Raw genomic sequence first — 16,640 nt, 5'->3', positions numbered from 1 at the left:
CCAGAGTCTGCAACTGGTTATGTGTGCCTAAAATGAAAATAATACTTTTTTTTTTTTTTTTTTAAAGCATAACATTTGTATTGGCTTTTAGAAAAAATAATACAAAACTGGATGTACCAGATATTCATTGTAAAATATTTGTCAGTGCAATGCAGTAGCCATACATATTAATGCAGCATATAGTATGGTGGCAAAAATAATGATTTGATCCCCTGCAGATTTTGTAAGTTTGCCCACTTACAAAGAAATGAAGGGTCATTAACCACTTAAGCCCCGGAAGATTTTACCCCCTTCCTGACCAGGGCCTATTTTGCGACGCTGTACCTAAACAAATTTCACGTCCTTTTTTCCCCACAAACAGAGCTTACTTTTGGTGGTATTTGATCACCTGTGCAATTTTTTGATCATGCGCTATAAACAAAAAAAGAGCGTCAATTTTGCAAAAATAAAAATATTTTTCACATTTTTTTATATGAAATCCCCCCCCCCCCCAAAAAAATGTAAAAATCAAACTTTTTTAACATTTTTGGCCAATTTGTTTTATGCTACCTATGTTTGGTAAAAAAAATTGCAAAAAGCGTATTTTGATTGGTTTATGCAAAAGTTATTGCGTTTACTAACTAAGGGAAAGATTTTTGTCATTTTTGTTGTTTTGGCGGCGATCTGCGATTTTTTTGCGGGACTGCGATATTGCGGCGGACAGATCGGACCCTTGACTGACATTTTTGACACTTTTGGGGTTACCAGTGACATTACTACAGTAATCAGTGCTATACATATGCAGTGTTACTGTAAAAATGACACTGGGAGGGAAGGGATTAACTTTATTTGAGAGGGAGGGGTTAAGTGTGTCCCTAGGGGCGTGTTTCTAACTGTGATTGGATGTGGCTACTTGTGTAAGAACAAAGATCAACGGTCCTACATAGTAGAACCGTATGATCTTCATTCTTACACAGGGGCGAATGACAGGCGGCTGTGTTTACATTAGCCGCCTGCCTTTCTCCCGCTCTAACGGACGATCGTGAGTGCCCGGCGGCATTGGGTCCCCCGGGCACACGCCTGGGGGGGGTCCGTGAGCGAGCGGGAGCGCGCCTCCGGCCCGCGAGCGTTTGCTCCCCAGAGCCTCACAGGCTAGTGACGCTTTGCCTGTGAGGGGCTGACTGCCGATGTAGATCTACGTTAGTTAGTCGGCAAGTGGTTAACAGTTATCATAGGTGTATTTTAAATGATAGAGACCGAATATCAACCACAAATCCAGAAAAAACACATGATACAAATGTTACAAATGGAGTTGCAATAATTTTGACTCCCACAGACAGGGTACAGTATGTGCTCATGTGGTACACAGATTAGTCCTGTCAATTTAAAAATGTGCTCCGAACAACAACTCGTTATGTATTTAAAAGTCACCTGTCCAAAGAATCACTTTCCTCTATTCAAACCTCACCATCATAGGCAAGACCAAAGAGCTGTCCTAGGACACCAGGGACAAGATTAGACCTGCACAAGGCTGGAATGGGCTACAAGAAAAGTGAAGGATCAGCACAGAACTACACAGGAGGAGCTTGTGAATAATCTCAAGGCAGTTGGGACCACAGTCACTAAACAAACTATTGGTAACACAATATGCCGCCATGGTTTAAAATCCTGCAGTGCCCGCAAAGTCCCCATCCTCAAGAAGGCACATGTACAGGCACATCTGAAGTTTGCCAATGAACATCTAAATGATCTAGAGAAGGATTGTGAGAAAGTGAAGTGGTCAGATGAGACAAAAATTTAGCTCTTTAGCAAATAACTGGACTCATCTTGCTTGGAGGAAGAAAAATGCGGACTATGACCCTAAGAACACCATCCGTACCATCGAGCACGGAGGTGAAAACAATATGCTTTGGGGCTGTTTCTCTGTTAAAGGTACAGGCTGACTTTGTCCCATTGAGGGCACAATAGACAGGGCTATGTATTGTAAAATATTGGATGAGAACCTTCTTCCCTCAGCCAGAACACTGAAGATGGGTTGTGGATGGGTCCTTCAGCATGACAAAGACCCAAAACATACTGCGAAGGAAACAAAGGAGTGGCTCAAGAAGAAGCACTTTAAGGTCATGGAGTGGCCTAGCTGGTCTCCAGACCTTAATCCTATAGAAAATGTATGGCGGAAGCTGAAACTTCGAGTTGCCAAGTGAATAAGGATTTAGAGAAGATCTGTATAGAAGGATGGACCAAAATCCCTCCTGTGATGTGTGCAAACCTGGTTACCAACCACAAGAAATGTCCTACTACTGTGCTTGCCAACAAGGGTTTCTACACCAAGTACTAAGTCATATTTTGCTTGGGGATCAAATACTTATTTTACTCACTGAACTGCAACTCCATTTATACCATTTTGTATCATGTGTTTTTCTGGATTTTTTCACAAGATGAAAAACATTCAGCATACTTAATAGGAAGATGTACACAATTCCATGCAGCATGGGATGTATAGAAAAATAATACTTTCTCTATCGTTCATTGACAGACACAGTCATAACAGTAGGGTTATACTGCCCCCTACAGGAGTAGGACACTAGGCAGAAAAAAAGTTCTGGCTATGCCTATGGGCAGTCCCAGGAGGTATACTCCCCCTCTCTGCTATAAGATGTCCATTTAATCGGCCTAGTCAGGAATAAGGACCTAGTTCCTTGCTGGGAGCTGTGGTACTGGCAAAAAGTTTTTTTCTAGGGATTTTTTTCCTGTCAGATCTACAAGCAACTAAGCCGGATTTGGGCGATGGGCTGGATATATAGATCCAGTGGTCAACCCAGTCGGCCAGCGAGCGCACACAGACCCCAGCTCCGCGCTAGGTCAGCCGCCACATAGTCCCTCCGAACAGGGACTGGCCTTGCGAGTTAAACGCCTCACCAGGTCGCACGCAACCAGGTCTAGGCCCGAGTTGCAGCGTTCCTATTGGCCGACAGCCCCCCCACTTTGGTGGAGAGGGGTTCTGTCAGGAGATGGCGCCCCCGCCTGTTCCAGGTATGGTGAGTAATTGTTCCCCCCTCTCCCCCTGGAGGGTTTTGGCGTGGACGCGGTCCCCTCCCTAGGAAGGTCGGACCCCCGGGATTCCCCTCTATCCTGTCACGACCCCCCTTACCTGTCCCCCTTCCCCACTCCTCCCCTCACCTACTGGGGATATGGGGCACTTACAGCTAACCCTGGTGGCTGGGACCGGGCGTAATGCCGATAATGGGGGCGGGGGGGGTGCGCCGCCGGCGACCGGACGATTGATTGTGCAGGGGGAACTCACCTGTCACTACCAGGGCCCCCTATCCTGTCAATCCCATCCACTAGGCTTGGGGGTCCCCGCGGGGGCCCCCAGAAGCTCCGCAGGGCCGCCATTTTCTTGTAGCCCATGTGCTGCATAAGATCCGCTGCCATGTTTCTGTAGCCCAGCGGCTATTTTGCGGTGGATCCCCATTGAAAATCAATGGCAGCCATGTTTTTTGAGTCCCTAGAGGCGTTTTTCTTTTGGAGATGGAGCCCCTCCCTATACCCTAGTACTGACACTCAGGTTTTTTGTCTTCTGATCAAGATCGCTGCAGACACGTGCTGTACAGACATCCTGGGCCTCCCTGGTGCATCTTTGGTGCGGTTGGTGAGTCTGGGGGGTCTCTCTCTCCTTTCTCTCTGCTGAGGGTCTCCAGTGCTTTGTGCCTGACATCTTGGTGGCAATTTAGCGTGGCGGGACGTTCCTTAAAAAAAAAAAAAAGTTTATTTTCAAACTTTTTCTGTGGGTTCCCCTGGTGTGACATGGACCCTGTGGAATGCGTTTACCCACCTGACCCCCTCTCGGAGGCCTCCAGATCCCAGCCATCCATAGATGCAATGTTAGCGGTCCTGGAATCTTTTGTGTCCCGGCTGGAGGTGGCCTTTAAGAGGCGAAGTACCAAAAAACGCACCCCCCCCCCCCCCGCCTAGCCCTTCCTCAACTGATGGGTCAGGTTCTGCATCTGATTCAGCCACCGCAGATGTGGGTCTCCCTGTCGGGTCTACTACCTTGGGCCCTGTCTCCTCTGACAGTGAGGATGACACCTCTCCCTCCGCCACCGCGCAAGAAAAGACGCTGGTGGGCGCACTGGTTGTATCTGTGCGTGAGACCCTAAAAATGGAGGATGCAACTGAGGCACAGGTTACGTTTGGCACTCACAAGACATCCAGAGCAGCAAAGGTTTTCCTCTTTCCTGCGTATTTTGACAACATAGTTAAAAAAGAGTAGGACTGCCCAAAGCGTCCCCCTGGGGTGCCTAAGCGGATTGCTAGATGCTACACCTTTGAGGAGTCCCTTATAAAAAAAGTGGACTGTGCCACCTACGGTGCACCCTCCGGTCTCCAGACTGAATAAAGCTACCATGGTTTCAGTGGAGGATTCCCCGTCCTTTAAGGATCCGGCGCATAGAAAGGCGGCGTCTGTGGCCCGCAATATGTACTTCCTGTCGGGGTCTGCAAAAAGACTGGTGTTTACTATTGCCCTTGTGTCACAAACCTTGACTGAATTGGCTAAGTTACAACGCCGTGACCTGGAGGGGGAACATCTCTCCCCTGCCTTTGTGGAGCTGACGGACCAGTTGATTCAGGGGCTGCAATTTCTTTGCGATGCCTCACTGGATGTGGCTCCACTATTGGCGCGGCTGTGGGTGACAGCAGGGGTCATTCGCCCTATACTTTGGCTGAAACGCTGGTCTGCGGATCAGACCTCAAAGAAGGCCTTGTCTGATCTACTTTTTCAAGGTGATCCCCTGTTTGAGGCTCCCCTTGATGACATTATCAATGGTCTTACAGGAGGTAAGAGTACCTTTCTCCCACAGGATAACAAGGGTAAGGACCCTTGTCGTAGCTGGGGTCCCTCCTTTTTATCACACAAGTTTTTTTTTTTTTTTTTTTCTACCCTCAGGGTCAAGTTATAAGTGATCAAAGTCCTTCAAGGCCCCCTCGGGTGGCTCCAAGCGACCCTGGTCTGGCAAACGGAAATCGGTTTTCTCTAGACCTGCGGACAAAACCCCTTTGCCTGAAGGTGTGCCCTCACCCGTATCTGGGGTGGGGGGGTGTCTTTGCCAGTTCCCGGACCTGTGGCTATCCCAGATACAAGACAAGTGGGTACAGGAGGTCATACGGTTGGGTTACAAGATCGAGTTTCGATCCGTCCCTCCGGTAAGGTTCTTCCCTTCCAATAATCGACTGTCCCTGGATCGCTTACAGGCTCTCTTTGGGGCGGTGCAAGACCTGTAACAACAAGGACAAATAGTTCCGGTTCTGATTTCGGAAAGTTTTCATGGCTTTTACTCAAACCTATTTACAGTCCCCAAGAAAGAAGGCAAGGTGCATCCAATTCTGGACCTAAAAGCACTGAATTGCTTTGTGCGAGTTCACAAATTCAAGATAGAATCCGTTCGCACAGTGGTGGCTTTCCTACATCAGGGGATTTCCTGGCCTCCATAGACATCGAAGATGCCTACCTTCACATCCCAATATGTGCAGGACATCAACAGTTTCTGCGTTTTGCCATGGGAGAGGATCACTATCAGTTTGTGGCGTTACCCTTTGGACTCGTTCTCAGCCAGGGTGTTTCTTCCTCCGGACAAACTCCAAAAGCTCCACACTGCGATTCAGCTATTGCAGTCCAGCAACTGGTCGTCCCTTTGGACTTGTATGGGAGTTCTGGGACTGATGGTGTCGTCCTTTTGAGACAGTTTCTTTATGTTCCAATTCCAAATCCTCCAGAAGGAAATCCTTCTATAATAGAACAAAGATCCAAATTTCATGGACAACCAGATCCAGCTGAGCCAGGTGACCAGGGGGGTCCCTGATATGGTGGCTTCGGTCCCTGGCGCTCAAACAAGGAAAATCCGTCCTCCCCCCTATATTGGACAGTTGTCACCACGGATGCCAGTCTGTCCGGGTGGGGAGGTGTTCTCGGCAAGCTTTCTGGTCCCTGGAAGAATCCAGGTTACGATCAATGTTCTTGAGCTGAGGGCCACTGGAAGTAGTACCTTCAGGGCTGTCCAGTGCACATTCAATTGGACAATGCCACGGCCGTGGCTTAAATCAATCACCAAGGGGACACCAGAAGTGTCCTTGCGGCCTTGGAGGTGGCAGGCATCCTTCAATGGGCGGAACGCTTTTTTCCGGCTCTCTCCGCTGTTCACATTCCAGGAGTGGAAAATTGGCAGGCGGATTACATCAGTCGACAGACTTTGGATCAAGGGGAATGGTCTCTCCATCTGGAGGTGTTCCAGCAGTTGTGCCTTCGTTGAGGCACTCCAGAAGTAGATCTGTTGGCGTTTCCGCTCAACAGGAAAGTACAGAGGTTTGTGGCCCACTCTCGGGACCCTCTGGCAGACGCCACAGATGTGCTGGTGGCTCCATAGGATCAGTATCAGCTGATGTATGCCTTTCCTTCTCTAAAGTTGCTGCCAAAACCTCTTCGCAGGATCGAGGCGGAAGGGATTCCGGTCATCCTTTTGGCTCTGGACTGGCCTCGCCGAGCTTGGTACGCCGACCTTGTCAGGCTAGTCGCAGACATCCTTGGAGGCTTCCTCTCAGGGAAGATATACTGTCTCAAGGGCCAATCTTCCATCCTGCTTTACAGTCGCTGGCTTTGATGGCTTGGCTGTTGAAAACCAGGTGCTGGAGGACAGGGGATTGTCTGCTTCAGTGATCCCCACTCTGCTTAAAGTGAGAAAAGCAACTTCTAGAAAGATCTATCATCGTACATGGAAGTCTTATATTGCGTGGTGTGAGTCTCTTGGGGTTCCCCTCACTCTTATGCCCCGTACACACGTGCAGATTATCTGAAGACTTTTGTCTGCAGACTTGCCAAAACCATATAATATGAGGTCAAAGCTAAACACTTTCAATTTGTATGCAATCCGGCAGGCCCTTGCACTACATAGAAAAGGTAAATCTGAAGACAAAAGTCTTCAGATAATCTGCACGTGTGTACGGGGCATTACTCGGTGGCTCGGATCTTGGCCTTCCTTCAACGGAGAGTTGATCAAAAATTGGCCTTGAGTACTATAAAGGTTCAGGTTTTGGCATTGGCAATTTTTTCCCTGGTACGTGACTTTATCCAGGGGGTGCAACACTTGGCACCGCCGGTGCGACCTCTGTTGCCACCTTGGGACCTTAATTTGGTGCTGTCGGTTCTCCAGAAACCTCCTTTTGAAAATATTCAGGAGATATGCTTACCTTATCCCAGAAGGTGGCCTTTTTCTTGGTTATTACTTCTGTGCGCAGGGTGTCGGAACTGGCGGCGTTGTCCTGTCCTCTCTATCTGGGGGTTCACAGGGATAAAGTGGTGCTTCGTCCGGATCCGTCCTTCCTTCCAAAGGTGGTTTCCAGTTTCCACTTAAATGAGGACATTGTGCTACCCTCCTTGTGTCCTAAGCCTAAACATCCTAAGGAATTTGAACTGCATACTTTGGATGTGGTTCGGCCAATCAGGGTGTACTTGGCGACTACGGAGTCTTTTCAAATGTCAGATTTGCTCTTTGTACTCACGGATGGACCAAAGAAAGGGCTGCCTGCATCTTCTGCGACTATTTCCAGATGGATTAGACAGACAGTTGTGCAGGCTTATTCAATTAACCACTTAAGCCCCGGAAGATTTTACCCCCTTCCTGACCAGGGGTTTTTTTGCGATTTTTTTTTTTTTTTTTTTTTTTACTGCGTAAATTTAATGGACAATTGCGCGGTCGTGCGACGCTGTACCTAAACGAATTTCACGTCCTTTTTTTTCCCACAAACAGAGCTTCTTTTTCTTTCTTTTGGTGGTATTTGATCACCTGTGCGATTTTTTGATCATGCGCTATAAACAAAAATAGAGCGTAATTTTTGCAAAAATAACAATATTTTCACTTTTTTTTTATATGAAATTCCCCCAAAAAAATTTAAAAATCAAAATTTTTTAACATTTTCGGCCAAATTGTTTTATGCTACATATGTTTGGTAAAAAAAATCGCAAAAAGCGTATTTTGATTGGTTTGCGCAAAAGTTATCGCGTTTACTAACAAAGGGAAAGATTTTTGTCATTTTTGGTGTTTTTTTTTTTTAACGAGTAATGGCGGCAATCTGCGATTTTTTTTTTTTGCGGTACTGCGACATTGCGGCAGACAGATCGGACCCTTGACTGACATTTTTTACACTTTTGGGGGTACCAGTGACATTACTGCAGTAATCAGTGCTATATATATGCACTGTTACTGCAAAAATGACACTGGCAGGGAAGGGGTTAACTGTATTGGACAGGGAGGGGTTAAGTGTGTCCTAGGGTGTGCTTCTAACTGTAGTGGGACATGGCTATTGGTGTGAAAACAAAGATCAACGGTTCTACATAGTAGAACCGTCTGATCTTCATTTTTACACAGGGGAGAATGACAGGCGGCTTGTTTACATAAGCCGCTCTGCCTTTCTCCCGCTGTACCGACGATCCGCGAGTGACCGGCGGACATCGGGTCCGCCAGTCACACGCCCGCACTCCTCCCTGAACGAGCCGAGGCGGGCGCGCGCCTCAGCGGGCGTGCGCTCGCCCGCTATTGGCTCCAATCCCAGTGACAGGCGAGCGACGTAGACCTACGTTACTCTGCCTGGCCGGGGCTGACTGCCGCAGTAAATATACTGTGTGCAGTCGGCAACCGGTTAAGGGTCCTGTTCCACCTTTCCCTGTTAAGGCTCATTCTACTCGGGCGCTTGGTGCTTCCTGGGCCTTTCGCCATCAGGCATCTGTGGTTCAGGTTTGCAAAGTGGCTACCTGGTCGTCTGTTCATACCTTTACAAAGTTTAACAAGGTGGATGTGCTGGCATCTGCATATGCCTCCTTTGGCCGCAAAGTTTTGCAGGCTTTCCGTTTAAGAGTGTTTTTAGTCTCCCTTGAGGGTGTTTAATGTTGTTTTTTTCTTTTTCATGTGGGTCTCATCTTGTTGTTCTGATGAGTTCTATGTTGCCTGGTTGGCTATGGTTCAGCCTTGGGGAATTCTTTTCTGCTGTTCCCACCCCTCATTTTTATGGCACTGATTTGGGACATCCCTACTGTTATGAAAAACAGTCATCGTCTGTCAATGAACTGTAGAAAAAATTGGATTTTTGTCTTACCGTAAAATCCTTTTCTCTGAAGTTTTCTCTATTTTGAGTTGGGTTGGTATTTTCTCTGACACTGTTTTGTTACAAAACTGACATCCTATAGCCGAGAGGGGGAGTATACCTCTTGGGACTGCCCATAGGCATAGCCAGAACTTTTCTTCTGCCTAGTGTCCTACTCCTGTAGGGGGCAGTATAACCCGACTGTTATGAAGAACAGAGACTGCGTCCGTCAATGAACTTCAGAGAAAAGGATTTTACGGTAAGACAAAAAGCCAATTTTTTTAAGTGTGTACGGGCAAAAAAAAAAAACATATCTGTACATGCACACTTTCAGTTTGATTTTAAACATAAAAAGTACTTTACAGGGCCATACAACTAATATCCAACCTGTGTTGTGCCACCAATAGTTGTTAATGTTATACTGTAACAATGTAAAACTGCAAACCTTCATAAATGTCACTTTCATTCTTAGTACAAGATCTCCAGAAAAAGATACTCAACTTGGTACCTTGACACGTGTATATATTCAGTAAGAACATACTGAAACTAATGGAAACTATTTTTTCTCTTTTGAAATACTGCTGGTACAATGAAACACCTGTTAAACCTGCCAGAAATCCAATGAGCTTCCAGTAGTGAGACAACAACACTGTCCCTGTTCCATAGAAATTCCAAGCATTGTTGTCAGCTCTGCTTGATTGTTCTCCTAATAGACTTATCTCCCCACTACTGTTATGGAGAGGAAGAGTTTTTTTTGTAGTCCATTAGGGGAGAACCCAGGCAGGGCTTAATATACTGCTTGGGACTTCTGTGCAGAAAGAGGCAGTGTTGTTGGCTCACTACAGGAAGTTAGGTGCTCACTGGATTTCTGACAGGATTAACAGCAATTTATCTATACATGCAGTGTTTGTAAAGAGATAAGGCATGGAAAAATGTATTGCAGTGATGTACTGTGTACGTGTTTGTGTTTGTTTTTTTTTTGTTTTTTTACCTACCCAGACATGCATTTTTTAATGATTGGAAGTGATTTTTGAAAGTTATATTAGCATGTTAAAACCTACATGAGATTATTGTAAATGGGTTTAAATCTACTTTAATTCTGTACATTGTGTTAAAAGCATTAGCAACACCAATAGTAGATACCTTACCCGGTTAAGGACCGCACGCCGCAGTTACACTGCGGCAGGCAGCCCCTCCTGTGCGAACTGACGTAGGTATACGTCGGTCCCACGCCTGCAGCTAGGGGGCGATCACGCACTTACGGCAGCACACTCCCGCCCCCACTCGGCAGCGGGGACTCCGATGCATGGGGCAGGCGGCTCTGATTAGTGCCTGGCACGCGCGATTGCTCCCCGCTGAGAGAGAAGGACGGGCAGCTATTGTAAACACAGCTGACCGTTCTTCACTCTGGAATGATCACAGAGTGCCTGTGATCCTGCTATGTAGGATCACAGGTCTCTGTGATCATTTCACAAGCCCCGCCCCCTTAAAGTTAGAATCACTGCCCTAGGCTCACATTTAACCCCTTGATTCACCACTTGTTAATCCCTTCCCTGCCAGTGCCTTTATTACTGTAACAGTGCATATTTTTAGCACTGATTACTGTAGTAATGCCACTGGTCCCCCCAAAAGTGTCAAAAATGTCAGGGGTCCGATCTGTCTGCCGCGATGTCGCAGTCCCGCTAAAAATCGCAGATCGCCGCCAAAAATAGTAACACAATAAATAAAAATGACATAAGTCTTTCCCGTAGTTTGTAGACGCGATAACTTTTGCGCAAACCAATCAAAATACGCTTATTGCAATTTTTTTATTTATTTATTTTTTCACCAAAAATATGTAGCAAAAAACAAATATTGGCCTAAATAGTTAAAAATTTTTGATTTTTAATTTTTTTTTTGGAAAGTCATATAGCAGAATGTGAAATATATATATATATATATATATATATATATATATGTGTGTGTGTGTGTGTGTGTGTGTGTGTGTGTGTGTATGTATATATATATATATATATATATATATATATATATATATATATATAATATATATATATATATATATATATATGTGTGTGTATATATATATATATATATATATATATATATATAATTTTTTTTTTTTTTTCAAAATTTTTTGTTTATAGCGCAAAAAATAAAAAAAAAATATTTGGGTCTGTGTTATGGTGTTGCTTTTTTGTCAAATTTGCAATTTTACTAGTACAAATACATTTGCCACATTAGTGAGTGGAACTTGTCCCTATACCCCCCTAACCGTTTTGTTACTAGATAAAAAAAGGACTGCAGTCATTGAATGGTTTTGGTTCTAGCAGGTTTAGCGATTTGTAGCCTAGTTGCTGAATAAAGAACTATCTGCAACATGAGGTGCTATCTACAGGATCCCCAGCTTCTCTAGCCAATCAGGTTTCCAATGCAGCTGTCAATGATCATAGCACATTAATAATTTGTAGCTACATAGACAAGAATTGTAGTCAGCTAATATGGTGTCTCAGTAGCTATCTACAGATTGCCAGGGGAAAAAAGGGGAGAGGTTGGTAGCTACTACAAGTGTAGTTACTAGTTTGACAAGGCAATAAGGTCTTTACATATGCATGTTCTAAATTAGTATGTTATTATATAGTTATTTTAGGAATTTGGTCTTTGTAGAGAGATGAAAAAATGTTTCTCCTGTAATTGTCAGTTTTTTTTTGCAGGAAGCCTCTGGAGGTGCCCTTGTTACCTTCTTTAGACTATGAGAAGTTGAAGAAAGATTTGGTGTATGGTAATGACCACCTGAAAGCATTGATACTGCAAGCTTTGCGCTGGGTATGTATCACATGTAACCAGCTATCCCTACATGGTGATTGGTTTGTATTCCCTTTAGAGATTCTTGATACAGTGTTGCAGTTTCCTAAAGTGTATGTTAGGGCAAAAAAAAAAAATGCAGCACATCTCTATAGTACATGCACATTTTTATAGGTTTTATCCACATAAAGACCCTGCAAATACTACAAAAAAGCTGGCTGATCTGCCAGAAAGACCCTCCGCTACTAAGTCCTGCTTTGGGCTGACAACACACAGCATTTTGAAGGACTGAGTGTTCTGAACCTGCCTTGTTTTCTCTTGCTAAACTACTTGGACCCACCTATTCTTCCATCTCCACAACATAAAGTCTACATTTCTGTATTCCTAAAATAAGCCATGGGAGATTTAATTGCTTCTCTTAAGATAACTCTAAAAGGGAGCACTAGACACAGAGTGGCCCAGAATTTTTAAAATCATCAATATTTATCAAAGAAATATAACAAACCCTTTCAGGGTCCATGCACACTGGGTTAAAAAAAACGCCAGTTCTCTTGGCTGAAAAAAAAAAAAAAACGCTCATAATGGGGATTTTTTGTATGCACGTTTAGGCGTGTTTGGCCACGTTTTAGCATTTTTTTTCTGACGGAAAACTCCTCTAAAAAACGCAAACCAGAAAGATTTTTTTCTGCCTTTAAACGCTGAGCTTAAAATACGAGAATAAACTTCCTAATGTACATGGACACACATGATAAGAAAAGGGAAAAAATATGGGTGCTTCCGTGGGGTTGAGCCCTGGATTCAGAGGGTGATTTAGATCAGCGTGCACTCGGGCAGCACTTGAGAGGAGAAGCGGCTCTGTAGAAATGTAGAAGAAAACAAGGCGCCTCTAAGTGCAGTATTGACCGTTTATTATGACATCAAAGGGTTAAAAACACTTACAAAAAGTTCCTTTTAATGAAGGTCAAGAGAAAAACCTGGGATCGACCAATAGCATGTGAGAAAGAGGAACCGATACTCAGGTATCCAGTGTCCAGGAAGCTGCTTGTGTCGGCGTGCAATAATCGCACTAATCGCACTTTCCAGCGTGGTAGGGCTTCTGGTAACGACGCTGGAAGGCACGCGGCCAGTGTCAGATGCGGATGGGCAGTAACATGTTTCGGAGCATGCGTGGCTCCTTCATCAGAGTCACTTTCCAGCGCGCGGGAGTCACTTTCCGGCAAGTAGCCGGAAAGGAACTCTAAGCGCCGGTTCACACTATAGCGTGTGTGGCAATCGCATGTAATATCGGAGCGCACTGCTCCTTCATTACATGCGATCGGATGTGCAGTGCGAATTCAGCCATACACTTTGTATGGCTGAATTCGCACTGCACCCGCACAAAAGTCACACATGACCCTTCTTTTCAGCCGCATCAGGATCGGATCGCACAGTGGTTCACACTTGTACGATCCGATCCTGTGCGAACTGTCAGATCGCACTGCGATATGCGATCAAACTGGGGGTGTCGTTAACATTTCATTGACACCCCCTGCGTATCGCATATGGCAGTGTGAACTGCCAGATGTGCGTTTGCGATGCGGGAAAAGGCTGCAAATTCGTAGCCTTCCCGCATCCCACAAGTGTGACCCGGCTGGACCTTCAGAATGCATGCGCCGCTTGCGTCAGCGGTTGCATGCAGGGCAAATATCTCCTAAACCGTGCAGGTTTAGGAGATATTAATTGTACCTACAGGTAAGCCTTATTATTGTAGTAGTAAAAAAAATGAGTATACTACCGCTTTAAATAAAATTAAACATAAATAACAATAAATAAAAAAATAAGTATGGAAAAAAAAAAAATTTCATACAAAATTTACTGACATTTGGAGCCTACTTGTTATCAAAACATGACAAGCTAAAACCTTTTTCTAATAATTTAATAAAATTGCCTCCCTGTAAGGCCCCGTTCACACTATGGTGTTCTGGATTCCAGATCGCCGCAAATCACGGGACGCCCTTACAATCAGCATTATTTGTAATAGCACTGAAATCTCAGCGCGATTTGCTGCGATTGTCGCCTGATGAATCACAAACAATTGCGGTACACCTGTCGTCCCAGTTAAAGCTTGCTCTACATGTAAAGAATCAAGTCTGCACATCCATGCTAATAAGTGTAGTTGAACACATTTCCCATTGCTGACTATTGTGTTCTGATGGACCACCTGGCCATTTGAAATCAGTTGAAATATGTTGAACAGGGTTTAGATTCAGAAGAAGCTGCCAAAATGTTAATTGTTTATGGCCATTTTAATTTAGAAAATACCAACACTGGTGCATATATAGCAATTACTAAAAAAAAAAAACAGTCTTGAAGTTGCCCCATAGCACATAATGTACAGTTGCACATTAGAGACCCAGCCGACATCTTGTGTGTGTGTACTGAACCTGACCCATCTACAGTGCCCAGAAGGATTTATATGAAGTGTAGTCGGACACTTGACATACCAGCTGTAGCAGCTCTTCTATATATTAAGCCCTCGTAAAAATTGTCATTTTTAGGCAAGAAGGTCAACAATTCAGATCAAAATTGCATGTACTGCAGTGGTGTTACTTACTACTAATGACTTGGAAGACTAATGGTTAATTCAGGCTGCAAAAATGTCTACCTCAATTATGTAAAATAAACTGTTTCATCCCTTGAAGTTTCAATGTTTCAGATATCCAGCTGTCCGAAGTACCTGAGTTGTTGTGTGTTTTATTTTCTCTTCTTTTTAAAGGGATGCTGAGCACAAACTGTGTAATTTACATTGTTCCTTCTATTTCTGTTAATGGATGATGGCACTGTAATTATTGTAATTAAAAAAAACAAGTACCTTTTTCCTAATTCATATACAGCTGTCGCGCGATCCAGATCTTCGCCAGCCTGTCTGCAGGAAAACATAAGCAGGAGGAGCTTCTACTCCTCTGCTGCTGGTCACATGTTCAAAATAAAAAAAAACAGCCTTTAGAATGCAGAGTAAAAATAAAGAAAGAATGTCAATAAACTATTTTAAATTGTCATACAAATATTTCCACAAAATAAAAAAAGATTTTATTTCAAATATATAACATGGTGTGGGTAGATTTCTGCCAGTCACAGGCGTGTCACACCCCTCCAACCTGTGTCTTAGAATAAGAGGGAGGTGAAGCCACCATTAATCTTCATGTAATATCCTGTCCCCATTGTGTTTAGCTGGTTAGTGGGCATGGAGAAGGAGAGAGGGAGTGGGCTGACATTTACCACAGTGTATACGCCTACATGTGTGACTATAGTCCCATGGGCTGCTCAGATGTGATAGGGAGGAAATGCTCAGCATAGAAAGTCACTGAAAGCTGAGCATGTGCAGAGTTGCCACCATAGCTGCAAAATTCCCAGCTGATTTAGGGACATGAACAGAAGGGGGGGAGATGGAGAACAGTGGGATCAACCAGGTTTTTTGGAAAACACAGAAAATGGATCTCATAGTGACTGAGTACGAACAGAATGTAATATAGCATTTACTGATAGTTTTTTTCATGATGTGGCTTTAGTGACACTTTAAAGGAAGCCTTTACTGGGCTCCACTTAGTTTGCCAACTGCTAAATTCTTTCTGAAGTGCAAGCTCCCTGGCCTTTTTTCTCAGTGTATGTTTAGGAAACTATTGAAGACTAGTATTTCAGAAGGATGTCAGCAATGGCAACTGCAATATTTTTCTGAAAATTATTTATTCCAACATTTTAACATAAACTGGGTTGTTTTATATCTCTTTTGATTTCAGCGATTTACTCGATCCCAGCCGGGAGAACAGAGGGACACAGTCTTACAAGCATATATCACAAATGATCTATTGGACTGCTACCAAAATGGACAGGTAAGCAACACTCCACTATCTATCTTACAGAATGGCAATTCTCTTTTTTTTTTTTTTTTTTTTTTTTGTTTTTGCATTGTTTTGATGACTTTTAGTTTTTATTATACTTATTTGAGCAGTAGTGTGTGGTGAATGCATTGCAGTATTTTTACTTTTATACATATAGAGCTTTTAACACGTTTTTAGGTAGTTTTTGTATTTTCTCTATTGTCTAGTTTTTAGCCCTGATGAAGAGGATGTGCCGAGCCCCCAAAACACATTGGCTTGTGCAAAATAAAACCTTTTAAATTACTATACAAGCTAGTGTGGCGCTTCTACCTTTTCGAAAATTCTAGTAAACTCCTTTGGGGTCTTGCACGACCCACATTTGCTTGTGAGAAGCCTCTAGGACTGCAAACCACCCGTTACATTATAACCCATCCCCATAAGGTTCCACGCTCCTACATCACAACGAGATTTTTGTTAAAAGGAAAATTGAAGCTGAATTTTAGCAGATATAAAAGGTGCACAATACACCATTGCGTTTCTTTTAAATGCAAGCAGTGTAAGTACCTTAATTTCATCTTATATCAGCCTCTTGTAATCCATGTACAACAGAACAGAACTAATATGCTAAGTACTAATGAGAAGAAAGCAGAATGACCGAGAGCCCATCAGTAAGTTTGTCTCCTCATCTTCCAGTCACAGGCTGGGAGAAGGACATAACTAGTGTTTACCAAAAGCAAAGGAAAATCGGGTCTCCTGCCCTGCAGGACTGTATAGACAAATACTAATCCTGTTGCAGGTAAATGATCCCTCATATGTGTATTTCATCTCAGTGCTTTGCAGTTTGCCATGAATTTAAAGTGATTCTAAAAG

The 16,640-nt window shown here is 43.9% G+C and overlaps 1 protein-coding gene across 1 annotated transcript in view; it reads left to right on the top strand.

The window, feature by feature from the left end:
* Nucleotides 1-16,640, top strand: part of ARMC9 (armadillo repeat containing 9) — a 272,464-nt gene that overhangs the window by 145,821 nt on the left and 110,003 nt on the right. Inside the window, exons 11-12 of the mRNA XM_082251375.1 lie at nucleotides 11,823-11,934; nucleotides 15,690-15,782. Coding sequence (XP_082107501.1) covers nucleotides 11,823-11,934; nucleotides 15,690-15,782 — 205 coding nt within the window. The remainder of the gene's footprint in view (nucleotides 1-11,822; nucleotides 11,935-15,689; nucleotides 15,783-16,640) is intronic.

The sequence above is a fragment of the Pelophylax lessonae genome, assembly GCF_965119305.1.
Source record: "Pelophylax lessonae genome assembly, chromosome: 3".
Classification (NCBI taxonomy): Eukaryota; Metazoa; Chordata; class Amphibia; order Anura; family Ranidae; genus Pelophylax; species Pelophylax lessonae.
The sequence above is the reverse complement of the archived record's forward strand: the minus strand, read 5'-3'. Positions and strand labels throughout refer to the sequence as shown.